At 40.6% G+C, this 19,853-nt stretch overlaps 1 protein-coding gene across 2 annotated transcripts in view; it reads left to right on the forward strand.

Annotated features, from left to right (window-relative positions):
• The first annotated feature begins 988 nt into the window (after positions 1 to 988).
• Positions 989 to 19,853, forward strand: part of LOC122552713 (apoptosis-stimulating of p53 protein 2-like) — a 117,491-nt gene continuing 98,626 nt past the window's right edge. Inside the window, exon 1 of one of the 2 annotated variants that reach the window (XM_043695612.2) lies at positions 989 to 1,449. In XM_043695612.2, coding sequence (XP_043551547.2) covers positions 1,423 to 1,449 — 27 coding nt within the window. In that variant the 5' untranslated portion in view covers positions 989 to 1,422. The remainder of the gene's footprint in view (positions 1,450 to 19,853) is intronic. The other variant, XM_087991255.1, reaches the window with a different exon arrangement.

Below are 19,853 nucleotides of genomic sequence, written 5' to 3' on the forward strand. Positions count from 1 at the left end.
TGCCCATATCCCTCTAAACATTTCCTATTCATATACCCATCCAGAGTCAAGAACGAGAGGGCATAGGTTTAGGATGAGTGGGAAATGATATAAAAGGGACATCAGGGGCAACTTTTTCACACAGAGTGTGGTGTGTGCATGGAATGAGCTGCTAGAGGAAGTGGTGGAGGCTGGCACAGTTGCAGCATTTAAAATGCATCTGGACAGGTATATCAATGGGAAGGTTTCAGAGGGATGTGAGCGAAGTGCTGGCAAATTGGACTGGATTAGGTTGAAAATCGTCCAACAGGTTTATTTGGGAGCACTAGTATATTTGGAATCCACCTTATACTCCACAACCACCTGATGAAGCAGCAGCGCTCCAACAGCTTGTGCTTCCAATTAAACCATTTGGACTATAACCTGGTGTTGTGTGATTTTTAACTTTGTATACCCCAGTCCAACACTGACACCTCCAAATCCAGATTAGGTTAGGATCTCTGGTCGGCATGGACGTTGGACCGAAGGGTCTGTTTCTGTGCTGTACATCTCTATGACTCTATGACTATTGGAACTGGAAGGTCTGTTTCCATGCTGTATGAGTTTTAGACCATGAATATCAATTTGAAGTTGACATGGAGGAGAGATTAAGCCAGGATGACAAGACAATTATGTTGGAAGACAGTGATGGAGAAGGAGAGAGCATGATCTTGGAATCAGAGTTTGAGTTCATATATTGAGTTATAAATCACACACCAGGTTATAGTCCAATAGATTTGTTTGGACGTACTAACTTTCGGAGCGCTGCTCCTTCATCAGATACTCCGAAAACTAGTGCTTCCAAATAAGCATGTTGGACTGTAATCTGGTGTTGTGTGATTTTTAACTTGGTGCATCCCAGTCCAACACCTGCAGCTCCAAGTTCATCGACTGAGGGAAGAAGAGACCGGCACTGGCGCGCGTGCGCCCATTTCCGGTTCTGACGTCAGCCGGTCTGAGTCAGTGCGTGGCCGATTGTTGTGACGGAGCAGCCTGTGGAAGCTGGAAAAGGGATTTTCTGGAAAGATCGTTCCGCCGTTTCTGGAGCAATATGTAAGCGGGCGACAACAGCAAAATCAGCGACAAAAAAAAAGAGAACTCGCACCTTCCTTGCGCTTCCACTCTTGGTTCCCCCAGCAGTTCAAACGGGAGACTTTCCGAGGAAAGAGAGAAGAGTCTGTGGGGCGGGCGAGCCTGCTCCTATCTGAGAGACTCGGAAAGTTTGTGAGCGGGAGAGACTGGTCGAGCAGGCCGCACAGTACACAACACAACAAGGGTTCAGGAGGCTCCTTCGTCCAGCCATCTCCTCCGACCGGCTCGGGAGCGTTTCGCTGTTTAATTCCCCGTTGACCTCCTTTATTTTCAGTGAGGAAGAAAGAAGAAACAGAAAGATCTAGGTTATAAATGCGGTTCGGATCCAAAATGATGCCTGTAAGTTTTTTCTCCCCCCACCCCGCTCGAAAATTATACTTTTAAGAAATTGGAAGAGTTGTTGAAAGAAGGACCATAGTCTCTTCTCCCCCAGTTGATTACACACTCAATTTTCGAAGTAACTAGACCAAACTGTTATTTTAAATATGCACCTTCTAGGTTGCTACGTACAGTCTGTCGCCATTGAAGCTTCTGTTTTAACGATATCGCCGCGATCAGTCGGGAAAATAAATTAACATGCAAATTAATCCATTCGTTTTTAATGTTTAAGTTCCTGTTCCTCCCCTCCCCCTCCAGCCCCCATTCTATCATGAATTATTGAAATAATGTGATTTCTCAATGAACCTACGGTTATTTTTAAGGGCTCAATTGTGTTTTTTTTTTGTTTTAGCACAAATTTTAGGAGCATCAAGCCGATCTACTAAGCAAATATGGATTTTAAATGTGGTTTTGATTGTTGTTATATCAGTTCGTACTTGAAAATGCTGTGATTTCTGAAAGAAAATGTGTGGATTATCAATACCAATAACTAGATTTTCTTTCACTATAAACTCTTTATAAAAGAGACAACTTTAAAAAAACACTAAGATATTGAATTATTATCAGCACCTTATTTTGTTGATTACATCATGTTTAAATCTTGTATTAATATCATAGATCATAGAATCCCTACAGTGTGGAAACAGACCACTTAGCCCAACAAGTCCACACTGACCGTCGAGTAACCCACCCAGACCCATTCCTCTACTCTACATTTCCACTGAACCAAAGTGTCGCCCACTAATATCTGGGCTCAGCCTAAAGGAATTTGTTTAATTGTAATGGTGTGCAATTTCTGTTGGCTGAAATGGTCAGAACCCAGGGATTATTAAGTTTTGAGAAGTTAGTATCCATGTCCTACATTTATGTTAACTGATCAGAATAACATGGTGACAAAGAAAGCTAAGACACTTTCTGAGGATTAACCTTTGTTTTGACTACTTTTAGTCTAACTCTGAAGGAAAGTATTTTTATCAACATACTTTATAGCTGCATTTGCAAAGCTTAAACATAGGATGTGTTTGCACTGAAGGTTTGTTTATTTGTGAAACATAACAACAGTGGCTGGCACAGTGGTTAGCACCGCTGCTTCACAGTGCCAGGGACCTGACTTTGATTCTAGCCTCGGGCGATTTGCACGTTCTCCCTTTGTCTGTATGGGTTTCCTCCGGGTGCTTCGTTTTCCTCCCACGGTCCAAAGATGTGCAAGTTAGGTGAATTGGCCAAGCTAAATGTTCAAGTTAGGTGCATTAATCAGGGGGAATGAGTCTGTTTGGGATACTTTTAGGTGGGTCGGTGTGGACTTGTTGGGCAAAATGGCCCGTCCCCACAGTGTAGTGACTGGATATTTGTATACTAACGCTGACACAGATTTCAACGTAAGTTTAGCATCAGAGCGCAAAGTGACTGTGAAGTGAGACAATACGAGATTTCCCAGAAAGGTTGCTTGGGTTAGATACTGTGGATTATGTATTTGTTAGAGCGATAAACCTAATTTATTGGATGCAGGTCATTTGGATAACTTGGACATCTTGTAAACCTGGTTTAACTTGATGTCAATATTGACAGCTGAGATTCCTTACTCTCTGCTGTTGTAATAATTTCAGCAGTTAACTGTTGGGAGAGAGAAAGAGAGCTCCATTTATTTATTGTTTCCATTTCACTAGCTTTAGGTGCAATATTGAACATTGGCATTTCAAGCCAACTGAGATGATCTACAGACAAAGTTGAAATGTAAATTCACAGGGCAACTGGAATTAATTCACTTGCACACTCCTTTGTGGCATCTGCTTGGATTCATTATGCAGAGTTCTGACTTCAGAAATTCAGCTTGGCATTCAACCAGAAAAAAATCTTTTTTGTACCTTCTCTGATCTCACTGTTTAAATTATGGAAAATGGAAGCTGAGGCAAAGGTATTGTATATTGCTGAATCTTTTCATCTTGCACTTATCATCAAGGCAAGTGTAAGAATGCAATGCTGCAGTCAGAATTGACTTGTCAGCTAACAATTAACTTGTCAACTCTTGTAGTATAAATTGTTGTAATCATTTGAAATTTGGCAATCTTGAGTTTGTTCCGATGAGTGCAAAATGAAAAACTTCAACCACATGTCTCTCTTTGCAGCAATTTTCAAGTTCTGTCCCACCAAGTGACCATCAAAGTTGTCTGGTGACAGATCAAGAAACATTGTACAATAGTACAATCCAATATTGCAGCTGTGTGGTATTACTGAAACCAGATTTTTAAAACAAAGCTGATGGCATGAAAGAATAGGAGGCTTTTAGTTTTATTGTGTTACCAAAAGTAGGAATTTTCATGGTGGCAAGATTGCTTTTGAAATGTCAAATTTGAGAGCTAGAAGAGTAAATTACATGCCAACATAAATCGATCTTCCATTCATTTGGTTTCAATTCAAGAATATTGTGAATAAATGAATGACATTTGCTTCCATAATTTAATCTGTTTTGTTTCCTGCTACTTTCATTTTTGATGCTTAAATTTAATATGTCTGCCAGCTGTCATCCTAGCTGCAAGTCACTTGGATGTTTTGGTGAGGATGATTCTGTCCTGTTTCTATCCCAAGTATTTGGCTGCAACAACTGTTATGTTTCATGACACATGGAAAACCCACATGAACTGATTGTAAAGTCTAAATTATAATGCATTTCTCCCATATTACATGAACTCAGGATTTTGTTTTTATTCCAATGCATGTTGTTGCAAATTTGTGTATTCAAATTATTTGATGATGTCTCTTTAAAACAAAATGAGATAACCAGTTTGTTTTTTGTAACTACTGTGTTGACGCTGCAGAGTTGTTAACTTTCTGGAAGTTTTCTGTATCCAGTGAAATAGCTCAAGTCTGTCCTAATCCATTGTTTGGATTGTCACCTGCAAAGTTAGTGTTGTGATTACTGGTTTGAAATCATGTAAATGAACTTAAATTAATGACTTCAAATCCAGACTTTTATTGGAAATTTATATTAACTCAAAATCATTAAAATACTTTTGCAATTGAATCTGGATATTTATAAGAAAATATTTCTGAGGAGAGCCACTATTCCTTCTGATCATTGTATTTTCTCTGGATTCTTATCAGATTTTTGCAAGGTTTCTCAACTGCACATTGATATTCCCTACTTGGCATCAAATGAGCAAATAGACTTGTATCCAACAAGAATTGTGACTTTGTCAGCATCCTTTCTTTTCAACTGTGTTGATTTACTGTTTGCTCCTCGTAACAAGTAGTGATGTATGATGCAGTTCATTATCAACTTTTTGAGTAATTGGGCATCAGTGTGTTTGGGCAAACCTGCAGAACTGTTTGTCAGGTGACTGAGTGAAGGTAGCTCATCAGGAAAACTGTACCCCAATTAGAATCAGCTTCATTATGTCAGTATTGTAGTAATATGTTTTTGAAACATAATCTGATAGTGTAAAGTTTCCTGTAAACTAACGGTAGCTAGATTGCCAGTTTCATAGCTGAGATAAGATTTAAATCACAATTAGTGAGGGTAAATTTAGTACAGTAAGTGCAACACTTTGAATCATAGCATGGTAACAGCACAGAAGGAGGCAATGCAGCCTCGCAGGTCCCTTCTCTGCAGGAGTAAATCACGCAGATGCACCCCCTTGCCTTTTTCTCAAAAGTCTTCATTTTTTTCTCCTCAGATAATTATTCAGTTCTCTTTTGAAGGCCTCTATTTTCTTCCATCACATTCTGAAGCAGTGTATTTCAGATCCTAACCACTCACATATAAAATAGTTTTCTCATATCATCATTGCTTCTTTTGCGAATCACCAAACATTGGTGTCTCTTGGTTTCTTGATCATTATTCCAACAGAAAGATTGGCTACTCCATCCAGACCCATCATGATTTTGAGCGCCTCGACCAAATCTCTTTTTAATGTTAAATTCTCAGAAGGTATTCTTGTGAAGCCTCCATAACACACTCTGTTAGGACATAGCATGACAGTTTATTGTGATTGATACGAGCACTGAGGATTGATGTACTACCATGGTATTCTGTGTCTGACATTGTGCACCGATTTTGGCCTCCCTCATTACAGCCTGTACTTCAAGAAACAACTGGCGATCTCTGTGACATCTCCCAATCCTCAACTCAAAATATATCCACATGTTATCAGTATTTGAGGAAGAGGAAATTTACCTAAAAAGTATCTGATTTGCTCATGTCCATTAGGGAGGGAAGAACGAGTCATGTACTTGGCAGAACTGGCCTACTTGTGACTCCAGATCAATTGCAATGTAGTTCACTTAGAGTTGCCCTCTAAAATGATCCAATAAGCCATTCAGTTGTATCAAAAAACTAAAAAGTCCTCAAAAGAATGAAAATGGGTGGACTACACGGCATGACTTTCTGCACTGGAAATGACAACTGCGCATTCAACCCTGTCAGTCCCGTGAAGTCCTCTTTATTAACACGTGGAGGTTATTTCAAAATTGGTGGACCTGCTGAACAACACTCGTCAAACAAAATTCTGGTCACCCTTTCCAAAGGAAGGAGGTTGTTAAACTTGAGAGGGTGCAAAAAGGATTTGCAAGGATGTTGGTGCATCTGGAGGGTTTGAGCTGTCAGGAGAGGCTGGGACCTTTTTTCCCTACAGCAACGGGGACTGACAGGTGACCTTAGAGAGGTTCATAAAATCATGAGGGCACAGTTAAGATGAATTGCAAAGGTCGTTTGTCAAGGGTGGGAATTCCAAAATTAGAGGACATAGGTTTAAGATGAGAGAGGAAAGATTCAAAAGGGACCTAAAGGGGCAATATTTTCACACAGAGCGTGGTGCACGTATGGAATCAGCTACAACAGGACGTGGAGGAGGTGGGTACAATTACAACATCTAAGAGGCATCTCGATGGTTTAATGATAAGAATGGGTTTAGAGGGATAAGAGCCAAATGCTGGCAAATGGGACTAGGTCAGATTGGGGTGTATTTCTGGCGAGTATGAGTTGGATGGGATGGTCCATTTCCATGCTGTTTAACACACTGACTCTGTAACAGCCAAACATAGTGATACTTGTGAAATTGAACCTAACACACAGTGTCCAAGATACCATCATCAGAGATTGCATTACAGTGGTGTACAGTTCGTAGAGAGGAAAGGGTGAAAAACCTGCTGGTAACCACTCACCCAGTCACTCAAAAGTAATGAATCCATTTTGAAAGTGACTTGGAGAAACCAGTGAGTGTGCCAAGGGCACACAAGATATTCTGGATGGGAAACTTCAGTGTTCACCACCAAAACTCTTAGTGGCTCCATTACTGACCAAACGAGTTGAGCCACTCAGGCAGGTTGACCTTCCCTCCATCATAAGGGAATGTTCACCGACGATTGCACCATTCGTGACTGCTCATGTACTGAAGCAGTCCATGTTCAAAAGCAACAAGACGTGGACAACTTCTAGGCATAAGCTGTTATTTGTGCCACATGAATGCCAGGCAGTGACTATCTCCAATAGGATGCAATCTAACCACTGCACCTGACGTGTTGGTGTTAACCATCACTGAATCAGATTTAAATCTCAAATATTCATAGGAAACAAATGCAGAATATATTAAAATCAATTCTCCAAATGAAAACTCTAATTTCTGTTAAAACGAACTAACAACTCAATGTCTCATGTATACATATTAAATCTAACTTCAGATATAGATTAATGACAAAAATTGTCCTAATTTTTTTTATAAGTTTCATCAGTGTTTTGAATAAAATGTGTGGTTGCTGACAAACTGACAGTGTAAATTCAACTTTCCAAATAAAACAGTCGGAATTATAGTGGTTACAGACCAGTAACTGTACAACTTTGGTAGAGATCAGCATTCTTTGAATTTGCAATTTAAAGGGGGGCAATGAAGTCTGAACAATAATTGACAGAACTTAAATAGCTCAGCCTCAAGTTCTAATATTCTCCAAAATTTTAACAAGCCATCAAAATTAAAATGCACTCTTTTTGTGAACACTTTGCACTAAAAAAGCAGCAAAGATGTTTCAATGCAATACTTTCATCTGGCTAAAGCATGACCAGTAACACAATTGTTTTTTGGAACAGGCGTTGTAGAATTTCAAAAAAAAGTCAGGGGCTCAAAGCCCTCAATAAATTCGTTTTAAGGTTACATGTTTGATAATTTTAAAAAGGACCTAATGTTTAGATTAGATTAGATTACATTACATTAGATTACATTACAGTGTGGAAACAGGCCCTTCGGCCCAACAAGTCCACACCGACCCGCCGAAGCGAAACCCACCCATACCCCTACATTTACCCCTTACCTAACACTACGGGCAATTTAGCATGGCCAATTCACCTGACCCTGCACATCTTTTTGGACTGTGGGAGGAAACCGGAGCACCCGGAGGAAACCCACGCAGACACGGGGAGAACGTGCAAACTCCACACAGTCAGTCGCCTGAGGCGGGAATTGAACCCGGGTCTCAAGCGCTGTGAGGCAGCAGTGCTAACCACTGTGCCACCGTGCCGCCCATAATGTTGTATTATGCTAATGTAAAAACAAAATCTGCCCTAATACACAGCCCACAAAACATTTGAATCCTAATTCAAATAAGTCACACAATTACTTAAAAGGATTGTGATTGCATGCACGTGCGCACACACCAATAAAACCAATTCCCTGTAATTACAAATATTCTGCCAATTCACTCCTTATTCCCTGAATAAAGCAACAGAGCTTTTCATTGTGCCTCGGTACATGTGACAATGCTGTTTTATCTGGTCATCATTCTTCTTGGGTTTTGAAAATTACTGGAAGTCTTTAGCATGGCTTTCTTGTCGATTTTTCAACAGTTTCAGAGGCATTATAATCATCTTCAAATTTTGACCATACACAGTGAACGCAGACAACTAAAACTTAAACAAGCAAAGAGGTCTCACTTAATATTTCAGTAACAAATTCCCGTGGGGATTTCCCCTCTTAACAACCGGTCTAAGGTAGGGTGGTTGAGACAGGCAGGAGGTTTTTTTTAACCTTACGCACTGTGCTCCGGAGGCTCAAACCTTACTGTTTCAGGACTCTGACCTCCGAATTCCAGGGGGACTCGAACCGGTAGATGTAGGGAATGCTGGATGACTCGAGAAATTGAAGGTTTGGTTAAGAAAAAGAAAGAAGCGTATGTCAGGTATAGACAGGATAGATCGAATGAATCCTTACAAGAGTATAAAGTCAGTAGGAGTATACTTAAGAGGGAAATCAGGAGAGCAAAAAGGGGACATAAGATAGCTTTGGCAAATAGGGTTAAGGAGAATCCCAAGGGTTTTACAAAAACATTAAGGACAAAAGGATAACTGGGGAAAAAAATAGGGCCCCACAAAGATCAGCAAGGAGGCTTTTGTGTGGAGTTGCAGGAGATGGGGGAGATACTAAATGAGTATTTTGTATCAGTGTTTACTGTGGAGAAGGACATCTAAGATACAGAATGTAGGGAAATAGATGGTGACATCTTGAAAAATGTCCATATTACGGGGGAAGAAGTGCTGGATGTCTTGAAATGCTTAAAGTGGATAAATCCCTAGGACCTGATCAGGGGTACCCTCGAACTCTATGGGAAGCTAGGGAAGTGATTGCTGGGATATTTGTATCATCGATTGTCACAGGTTAGATGCCGGAGGAGTGGAGGCTGGCAAACATGGTGCCACTATTTAAGAAAGGTGGTAAGGCCAAGCCAGGGAACTATACTCCGGCGAACCAGTCATCGGTGGTAGGCAAGTTGTTGGAGGGAATCCTGAGGGACAGCATGGACATGTATATGGAAAGGCAAGGACTGATTAGGGATACTCAACATGACATTGTGCGTGGGAAATCATGTCTCATGAACTTGACTGAGTTTTTTGAGGTAGTAACAATGCGGATTGATGAGGGTAGAGCGGTGGATGTGATCTATATAGACTTCAATAAGGCGTTCAACAAGGTGCCCATGGGAGACTGGTTAGCAAGGTTAGGAATAAAGAGAGAACTAGCCATTTGGATACAGAACTGGCTCAAAGGTAGAAGACAGAGGGTGGTGGTGGAGGGTTGTTTTTCAGACTGGAGGCCTGTGACCAGTGGAGTGCCACAAGGCTCGGTGCTGGGTCCTGTACTTTTTGTCATTTACATAAATGATTTGGATGCGAGCATAAGAGGTATAGTTAGTAAGTTTGCAGATGACACCAAAATTGGAGTTGTAATGGATAGCGAAGAAGGCTACCTCCGATTACAATGGAATCTTGATCAGGTGGGCCAATGGGCTGAGGAGTGACAGATGGAGTTTAATTGAGATAAATGTGAGGTGCTGCATTTTGGGAGAGCAAATCTTAGCAGGACATACACTTAATGGTAAGGTCCTAGGAAGTGTTGCTGAACAAAGAGACCATGGAGTTCAGGTTCATAGCTCCTTGAAAGTGGAGTCGCAGGTAGATAGAATACTAAAGAAAGCGTTTGGTATACTTTCCTTTATTGGTCAGAGTATTGAGTACAGGAGTTGGGAGATCATGTTTCGGCTGTACAGGACGTTGGTTCGGCCACATTTGGAATATTGCGTGCGCTTCTGGTCTCCTTCCTATTGGAAAGATGTTGTGAAACTTGAAAGGGTTCAGAAAAGATTTACAAGGATGTTGCCAGGGTTGGAGGATTTGAGCTACAGGGAGGGGCTGAACAGGCTGGGGTTGTTTTCCCTGGAGGGTCAGAGGCTGTGACTTTATAGAGGTTTACAAAATTATGAGGGGCATAGATAGGATAAATAGACAAAGTGGGGAATCCAGAACTAGAGGGCATAGGTTTAGGGTGAGGGGGAAGATATAAAAGAGACCGAAGGGGCAACTTTTTCATGCAGAGGGTAGTACGTGTATGTAATGAGCTGCCAGAGGAGGTGGTGGAGGCTAGTACAATTGCAATATTTAAAAGGCATTTGGATGGGTATATGAACGGGAAGGGTTTGGCGGGGTATGGGCCGGGTGCTATAAGTGGGACTAAATTGGTTTGGAATATCTGGTCTGCATGGACGAGTTGGACTGAAGGGTCTGTTCCCGTGCTGTACATCTCTCTGACTCTTTGACTCTATATGGCTGAAAACATTGAATGTGCGAAAGGCTACGGGTCTTGGCAAAAGTTTAGCAGTAGTTTTGACTAATTGTGCTTGTCATAGTCAAGCTGTTCCAGTCCAACTTCAGTGTGGGAATCTCCCTTGCAATGTGAAATATTGCCTGTAATACATTTCAATATAATTGCAAGACAAGTTTTAGTTTTCATATTGAAGTGATTTGTTGTTTGCAGTGTGTGATATCCAGCTTTAGCATTTGCTGCACTAATTATTAATTTGTAATTATTTCCTACTTTAGTAAACAGTGAGTATAACATAGGAGGAACTGTCGTCTACAAATATCACTTTTACTCAATATTATTGATAAATTCGTACTTTTTGTGGTGTTGGACATATTTGCTGCAGCTTGGAATATCTTCGTGTATGTGAAGAAATGACTGAAGGCCCTACAAAAGACTTGCAGTCCTGAACCCCGATCCAAGCTGTTCTAGTTAGCAACAATGTGGGTACCTACCCAACAGTGTGGAAAAGTGATCGGGTATATATTTTCAGAAAGAGGACAAATCCAGTCGAATCGATTATTGCCCATTGGTTGATTTTCATACTTAGTGTTGGAAAGTGCTGTTAAAAGTGTTAGTAAACCGTACTTGCACTACACTACACTGCTTATTGTTACTGTGTTTGGGTTCACCTAGGATCACCTTGTTCCCAACATTTTGTTGACCTCGATCCAATATGAACCACCGAGCTGAATTCTGGAGGTGAGATGAGATTGAGGTAGTATTGAACTGAATGCAGCATTAAGGAGCCCTGTCAAAATTGAAATCAGTCTGAAGTGGGGGACTCGCCACTGGTTAGAAATATGCCAAGAAGGAAAGGCTATTGGAGGGCAAATATCTCAGCCCAGGATATTTTTACTGAGGTTCCTCAGTATAGCATCGAAGTCCAGACGTCTTCACCTGGTTCATTTATGACCTTTCCTTCTCCATAGGGTAAGAATGAAAGGTTATCAGTGATGATTGCTCAGTGTTCGTTGCCATTCTCAGATATTGAAACACTCCATGTTTGTTGGCCTAAAGGCCTGCAAAACAGTCAGGATTGGTCGAAAAAGTGATGAATTACATGTGCGCCATATAAATACTAGGCAATGATAATCTCCAACAAAAAAGAATCAACCATTGCTGCATCCCACATCAACATCATTTGGGTTGCAAAGACCTGAATTGTAACCAGATCAGCCATACAGATATTATGCCCACAAGACCAAGCCAGAAGCTGAGAATTTTGTGGTAAATAAGGAATGTGATGATGTACCTGTTTGATGTTTGTCTGAATGAGCATAGGTCCAACAACACACTCAGACCTTTAGAAAAGATCCAGCATAAATCAACCTGCAGGATGAGCATACTGTATGCCGTCTTAACTACTCACTCTCTCCCGACCAGTGAGGCATACTGATAATGGGTAATATCTATAAATTGCACTGCAGAACCTTTCAAATGTTGTTTTGTCAGCACCTTTCATCCCAACAACCTCTACCAAATATAAAGATAAGAGTAAAGGCACTACATGCAAGTTCTTCTCCGTGCTGCTCACCATTTTGATTTGTTTCTATCACAGCTCCTTCACTGTGGATGGATCAAAATTCTGGAGCTTGCTTCCTAACAGGACTGTACTTAGACAACGAGAACTGTAAATTCAGGGAGGTAGTTCACCACTATCTTCTCAAGGACCCGTTAAAGCTAGCATTTTTGTGAGCCCCTACAAGTATTCTTCATATCTAATGAACAATTTTTGAAAGAAATGTTTGTTTGTCTTGGTTTCTCAGCAACTGAATTCTTGGGAGAGGGTGTGGTTGGGAGAAATAGAAATACCAAAGTGATGCTATCACCTGAATTACTTTGCATAGACATGGGCAATACATCTGGTCTCAATCTAGACAGTAAATTTGCATTGTTCACAGTTTTAAGATTTAATAGGAAATTCCCACTGTGCAATTTAGGTTGTTTCATTTAAATTATTGAACAAAATATTTGAACAAATATTTTGTTCAAAATCAGTTCTGTGCCAAGCAGGGCTACACTGTAGGCTGTTAAAGCATTTGGGCTGAATCTTAGTAGAAATCAGCTTGATGTAATTTATGGCAAGTTTTATAGCCTTATCTTAAGATGATCGTTCTATAGTTGTCTCATTTACTCTGCAAAATGCACCGTTACACTCCACTTCAAACTTTTTCACTTGCTATACTGGATGTACCCAACATTGCATCGAGTCTGCACTGACCAATCTATACTCATCCCACTTTCCAGCACTGAGCCCTTAGCCTTGAATGTAATGACATTGCAAGTGAACATTCACATAATTTGTAAAAGTTATGATTTTTCCTCCCTCAAATACCTTTCAAACCTGCAGCCAGTCACCTTAAAATTATGTCATCTTAATTGACCACACATGCTTTCTTGTAATTGTCCCTTCAACTAAAGGGAACAGATGCTGTCTACCTACCTCGTCCACGTTCCTCAAAATATTATACACTTCACTAAGGATTCTTGTGCAGTACTGGCAATCCTGTCGCTCAGTGAGGAGACTGGGTTCAAGTCCCACCTACTCTAGAAGTTGCAGTAACATCTCTTAAACACCTCAGTCAAGTTCCCCTCAAGCTTGTCTGTTCTAAAGAAAATAACCCAAGTCTATCCAACCTGTCTTCATTTATAAAATTCCCCAAGCCAGGCAACAGTCTGATATATCTCCTCTGCATCCCATCCAGTGCAATCACATATTTCCTTTAGTGTGACACCTAGAACTGCACACATTATACCAGCTGTGGTATAACCAAAGTCTTGTCCAGCTGCAACATTACTGCAGGGACATTCCAGGATGTCCCTGGATCTCTGGTACCAGCACCACCTTTGAAGCTGGGAAGCCCAGCAATGCAACTCGTCAGTTATTGGCATCTGGAGTGGCCATGAACATAGTGGGACAGCAATTACAAACCACTGGTATTCAAGGCGCCTAAGTAGCACAGCTGATATGTTTTGCATGTGAGATTGCACATTCATATTTGCTTTTTAAGCACCAAGCCCCATAGCTTACTCTTCCTTAGTCACATCTCATGTTACAGCTGTGCCCATTGTAGCCTAGTGTTGTATCATTGTTTAATGCAGGACTGCATGTAAAGGAAGTGTACAAACATTTCAAAGCATTGTTTTCTTAAATAGCAAAAGCGAACCAAAATAAAAACACAAGGTGCATTTGCTCCCGAGCACAAATGGATGACTTGCCTTCTGAGCGTCAACAAATGTAATAAATTATTGATTTCCCAGCTCATGTTTATTGGAAATCAGGTTCAATTAAGAAGTGTCTGGCCTTGTGGTACCCAATGCTGCTATATTATCTCGCACAAAAGTTGATTATTTTTCTTGCTCCATGCCCCTCTCTTCCTCAGAAGACTGTTTCCGCTCTGCCAGCTCCCCTCCTTGCCTGCTCCAATTGAGGGCACAGCGTGCAGCACACAGTATCAGAAGTGTTTCGTTGCAACCACCGAGTCTGACCCAAGCTGCTGAACCTCCTTTTCAGCATCAGCTACCATCTGCTCCATGCTGCCTTGATCGATAAGTAGGCTGTATTGTACCTACGATGTGCTTCAGTCTGGGGGTTACGTAATGGCCATCAGCTCCCTCAGTTAGGCCTTTGAAATGCATCTGGAACATAAGCCTTTTCAAATGGTATAGACATCATGGCAACTGCTAAAGTACATGGAGTAAAGTTCTAAAATCAGGTGCTGATGATCGCAATGACTTGTACATTGGTGGGTTAGAACTCGGACTGTCAATGAACTTTGTTAGATTATTATGTAGCGCACTAAATGTCACGTGCATACAATCTATTGTGCCTTGCACCTGTTTGAAGCTGCCTGTGTTGCCATTGCCAACTGTCTGGACTGCAGCACTCATCTCACCATGTAGAAACTAGGTGAAGAGCTGTGATATTGCACAAATTACTTTGGAAACAGCCTTCATCCATTTGTGGGCTGACAATTGACAGATCCTGTACAAGTTCACTGTGGCTGCTTGGAAATAGCCAGTTGCATTCAAGTTCAATGTAGCTATCACCTTGACATCTACTGATATAGGATGGCTATCCACTCCTTTATGTTGCAGGTTATAATCCAGCAGGCTTTATTCTGTGACAGTGATCTGGGACATATTCAGCCTGCAACAAAAAAACTGAGCTTTGTCCAGCTGGGGGCAATGGCATCAAGGACAAAAGACTTTGGTGCTCTGTACTCCCTGTGTATCTTGCTGTACTATTCCATGTCCTTCATTCCCCCTCTTCTGGCTCTGTACATAGATTCCCTGTTTTTTTTTCCTTGAGTGGGCCAACCCCAATTCCTGATGAATGGCTCCGGCCCTAAACGTCAATTTTCCTGTTCCTCGGATGTTGCCTGACCTGCTGTGCATTTTCAGCAACACACTCCCAACTCTGATCTCCAGCATCTGCAGATCTCACTGTCTCCAACCCTTTCCCTGGTTACCCTCTTGCATTTTATATATGTATAAAAAGCTTTGGGATTCTCCTTAATTCTGTTTGCTAATGACTGGTAGAGGGATTGAGTTTCAGAACCAAGAGATCATGCTGCAGCTGTACAAAACTCTGATGCAGCCACATTTGGAGTATTGCGTATAGTTCTGGTTGCCGCATTATATGAAGGATGTGAAAGCTTCAGAGGAGATTTACTAGGATGTTGCCTGAGATGGAGGGAACATCTTATGAGGAAAAGCTGAAGGTCTTGAGGCTGTTTTCGTTAGAAGAAGGTTGAGAGGCGATTTAATTGAGACATATAAGATAGGTTGGGCAGTGAGTGCCTTTTTCCTAGGATGGTGATGGCTAGCATGAGTGAACGTAGCTTTAAATTGAGGAGTGGTAGGTATAGGACAGATGTCGGAGTAGTATGGACGTGGAATGCACTGCCTGCCACAGTAGACTCGCCAACTTTAAGGGCAATTAAATGGTCATTGGATAGACATATAGATATGAATGGAATAGTGTACGTTAGATGGGCTTCAGATTGGTTCTACAGGTCGGCGCAACACTGAGGGCCGAAGGGCCTGTACTGTGCTGTAATGTTCTATGTTTCTTTAACTTTTCATCCTTTTTAGCCATTCTAATTCCTTTTTTCAGTTCTTATATACATTAAGGGATTGATCAGTTCCCATGCTCCTCCACCTTGTGTATGCTTCCTTTTTCTTTCTGACCAAGGTCATGACATTTGTGGTCATCCAAGGTTCATGTAACTTGTCATGCATATCCTCCATTCTCACAGGAACGTGTTGCTCCTGAAATCTTAACAACTGCCATTTGAAATACATGTCCGATGTAGGTTAACTTTCCAACAGCTGCCTCCAATCAAAATTCTCCAGTTCCTGGCTAATATTGTTATAGTTCACCTTCCCCCCCACCCCTTTTTTTTTAACACCTTGACCTGAGGAATGCTGTTATCCCTATCTGAGTATCAAAAAACTCACGGTATTGTGGTCACTACACTCGAAATGCTCCCCCACTGAAACTTCACTCACCTGGTTGGGCTAACAACCCAAAACCAGGTCCAGTGTAACTCATTCCCTGGTTGGATTGTTTACATATTGTTTCAAGAATCCCTCCTGAATGGTCCTTCCAAATTCTGCTCCATCCAAACCCTTAGCACGTAGTGAGTCCCAATCAATACAGGGAAACTTAAAATTGCTCACCACAACAACCCTGCTGTTTTCATATCTTTCCAAAATCTGTCTGCGTATTCTCTCCGCTATCTTAGGCTGGCTGTTGGGAGGCCTGTGGTGTACCCCAGCGTGTGATTCCATCTTTCCTGTTTGTAAGTTCTGATCATATTGCTTAACTGTCCAAATCCTCTGATGCATCCTCCCTCAGTACAGCTGTGAGATACACTTTTATCAGTAATGTAACTTCCTCCACCCGAGTACCCTGGTTGAATCTGAGATGCATCCCTGTTGTGTAATGTGTCCTGACAACAGCATTGGAAGGAAAAGTGCAAGTGATCTCTAAAGCGCAGCATGGAATTGCAGAACCAAATTGTAAATTTGGCATGGATGTGCCAATGTAGGACACTCCTGTGTCTTGACAAAAATTGTTAGAATCACCATTAATTTGCTTAAAATAGTGTCACTTGCATCAAAAATACCTGAATTTTGCTGAAATTCGAGTGCAGAATCATACAATATCTATTTTACTCCGAACCGTTCAACTCAGTTTAGAAATGCTTAGAACTTCTGTTTCCCAATATAATTTATCTAATTTTGCCTCCATGAGTAAGACTGACAAAAGCTGGGGAGTTTTTTCTGTTCGTGAAATCCTTAAATAGTTCAAATAATTTAAATTCCCCGATGTATGATGGAACCTTTAAAATTTCAGATTCAGTACTATCATGACCCAAGATGCAATGACGAACACAAATCTTATTGGGACATGAGAATAAAGTGTTTGTTCTTATAGTTCTTGGCTACTTCACCTCCATTTCACTGTATTTTGTGCCCTTGTTTGGAGGAAGTGTTTCGACTGACGGTGATTTGTTTACTTTTCTGGATCTACGTGTACACTGTTTTGGGAATGAGGAAGCAGAATGTATGATGGTTGCTAAGTGCTTTATTTGTACAGTATTAGGGCACATAGAATTCCCTACAAAGTGCTTTTGGATTTGGTAGAGTTTCAAGAATTTTATCCAAGTTGTCATAATGTCTCAGACCTTCATATCTTGTCTCTTGCTGATCATATTTAGATACTTTATTGGTATTTTGAACTGAAGCAGAATAAATAATTGTTTTCTTGTATCTACTCAATCCTTACACTTTTGTATTGTTTTCCAGTAAAGTAGTTAATTTAGAGGTTTAACGTGTACAAAATAATAGCTTCATGACAATCAATATTCAGATAGATGAACAATGGCAGAATTTTGGGAAATTGGGCTTACATACATATGGAAATGTTTGTGTTGGTAATACAACAACTTTTTTTTTATAAAGTTTTTAAGAACCTGCTGGAGTTTTGATATTCATTTCCTACCCTACTTGGGAAAGGCAGAAATAGTTAAAGGTTTGCATTGCGTCACAACCTAATAGCAGGAAGTTTAGCTTCAATTTGAGATGCAAGCTTTCCTGTGGGTGATGAATACAGTGACCCTGCAATTGTTCGTGAAAAACGATAATTCTTATCATGACTCCACCTACAAAGCATCACTTCCTGTTTTCTTGCCCAACTTTGTGTTAGACCACATAGACAGTAAACTTAAGAGGTCAGGCCTTGCAGAAGGTAACCAAATAATTGCTGACTAATTTAACACTGTTATAATGTTGCTGTTTTAAGTTTTTTTTTAATTAATTGGTGTATGCTTGCGTACACAATGGAATTAATTTCATCTCTTAAAGCCAAATGTGCATGCGTTGTAAATCATCATACGTGTGTTGTCAATGCAGAAGATAATTACTGCAAATACAGTGCATTGCAATTCTCGGGGAGAATGCTGCCGATGTCCTATTGCTTCAACGAAAATATTTGATTGAGCATACAAGCATAAAAATACAAGGTTTTCTCAGTAAAGTACTGCAGTGTTTCTGAGATGTATTTGTATCATTGGCGCTGATAAGTATTAAGTGCCTAAGAGCGAGAAGTTCATGTCATGAATGAGAAATGAAGTGAAATAAAAAAGGCAATCCCAGAGAATGAAAGTGATTCTCGACTTCGGGATGAAATATTTCTATTTACCAAGTTGATATGCAGTTTTGTGTTTCAGTAAACTTTTAGTTGGCTGTAAGTTTCTATTTTGATAACTGCTTCAAACCAGATAATGTTTCTCAATCTGAAATTGGAGATACAAATTTGGATTTGTTGAAATTAGTTGATGAAAAATGAACAATTACTTCATTAGATAATATATAAAGTGTATTTCAAAATATTCTTCAGTGATAAATTTAAAGTAATTTTGACTACATTATGAACATTTTAAGCAATTTATAATGTGCGATGAGACCATCCACCAAAACCATTGGAATAGACACAAAAATATTTTTAAATCTTTGGAGCATCAGGCCAAGGCTGATGGAGCATTTGTTTGTGAAGTTTGGAAAGAATATGCACGGCAAATCAAAGAGAGTTTTAGCAGCACCACAGTTGTGAATTCTGAAATTTAGGTATTGCATTCAGAACAGCTGCCATTCCTAGATAGATGTGCCTAGATGTAAGTATTTCATCATCCACATTCGACAAAGCTTCATAGGCATATCTCTTTATTAGGGAAACTAAATGTAGGTCTTGGAGCAGTCTTAGTTCATTGTGAAGAGAATGGTGGCAAACTTGAAGAAGACATAGACTGACTGTGAAATAGGAAGGAAGTGCAGACTGCAGATGCTGGAGGTCAGAGTCGAGACTGGTGCTAGAAAAGCACAACAGGTCAGGCAGCAGCTGAGAAGCAAGAGAGCTCTGCTGCCTGACCTGCTGTGCTTTTCCAGCACCACACTCTCGATTGTGAAATAGGAAGGTACATCACAAATGGAATTTAATTATGTCCACAGTCATTTGAACAAATACTCTGAGAGGAAGGGTGAGGTAATTTCTACTTCATTTACTTGATAGCAGAGAGATCTAGTATAGACACAGATCGTAGAAGTGGCATATTGAATTAATAAAGCTGTGTTTTTTTTCAAGTGATAAAGCACAAGTGGCTTGTTAAGCATTATAAATAGTGACATAGAATATATAAAGTCAGTTAACTGGATTTACGTTATTTAATGGTTAGTCCTCAGCCAGCATGCTGCATACAATTCTGGGGGTCAAATTTTAGGCAGAATGCCAAAGCCTTAAAAAAGGAGAGAAGTTATGCTTGAATGGTACAGAGGGTGAAGGACAATCATCCACCTAAAATATTAACTGTTTTGTGCTCTACGTTTGCTGCCTGACCTGCTCAGTGGTTCCAGTGGAGCACCATTGATCCCTCAATTCTACATCACTATTCAGTAAGTTCATGGATGATCTTCAATTCCACCTTCCCACACTAACCACTTAGCTCTTAATTCCTTTGGTAACCAAAAATAATTCCGAATAGGCTCAATAATTGGAATATGGGCCAAGAACTGACAGGTGGGACGAGTTTAGTTTGGGATTATGTTAGGCCTGGACTGGTTTGACCTAATGGTCGTCCTCATCAGATGTACCCGAGAGCTCTGTGGGAAGCTAGCGAAGTGATTGCTGGGCCTCTTGCTGAGATATTTGTATGATCGATAGTCACAGGTGAGGTGCCG

Source organism: Chiloscyllium plagiosum, unplaced genomic scaffold (assembly GCF_037043375.1).
Source record: "Chiloscyllium plagiosum isolate Xiang-an unplaced genomic scaffold, Cpla_swu_hap1 HiC_scaffold_10, whole genome shotgun sequence".
Lineage (NCBI taxonomy): Eukaryota > Metazoa > Chordata > Chondrichthyes > Orectolobiformes > Hemiscylliidae > Chiloscyllium > Chiloscyllium plagiosum.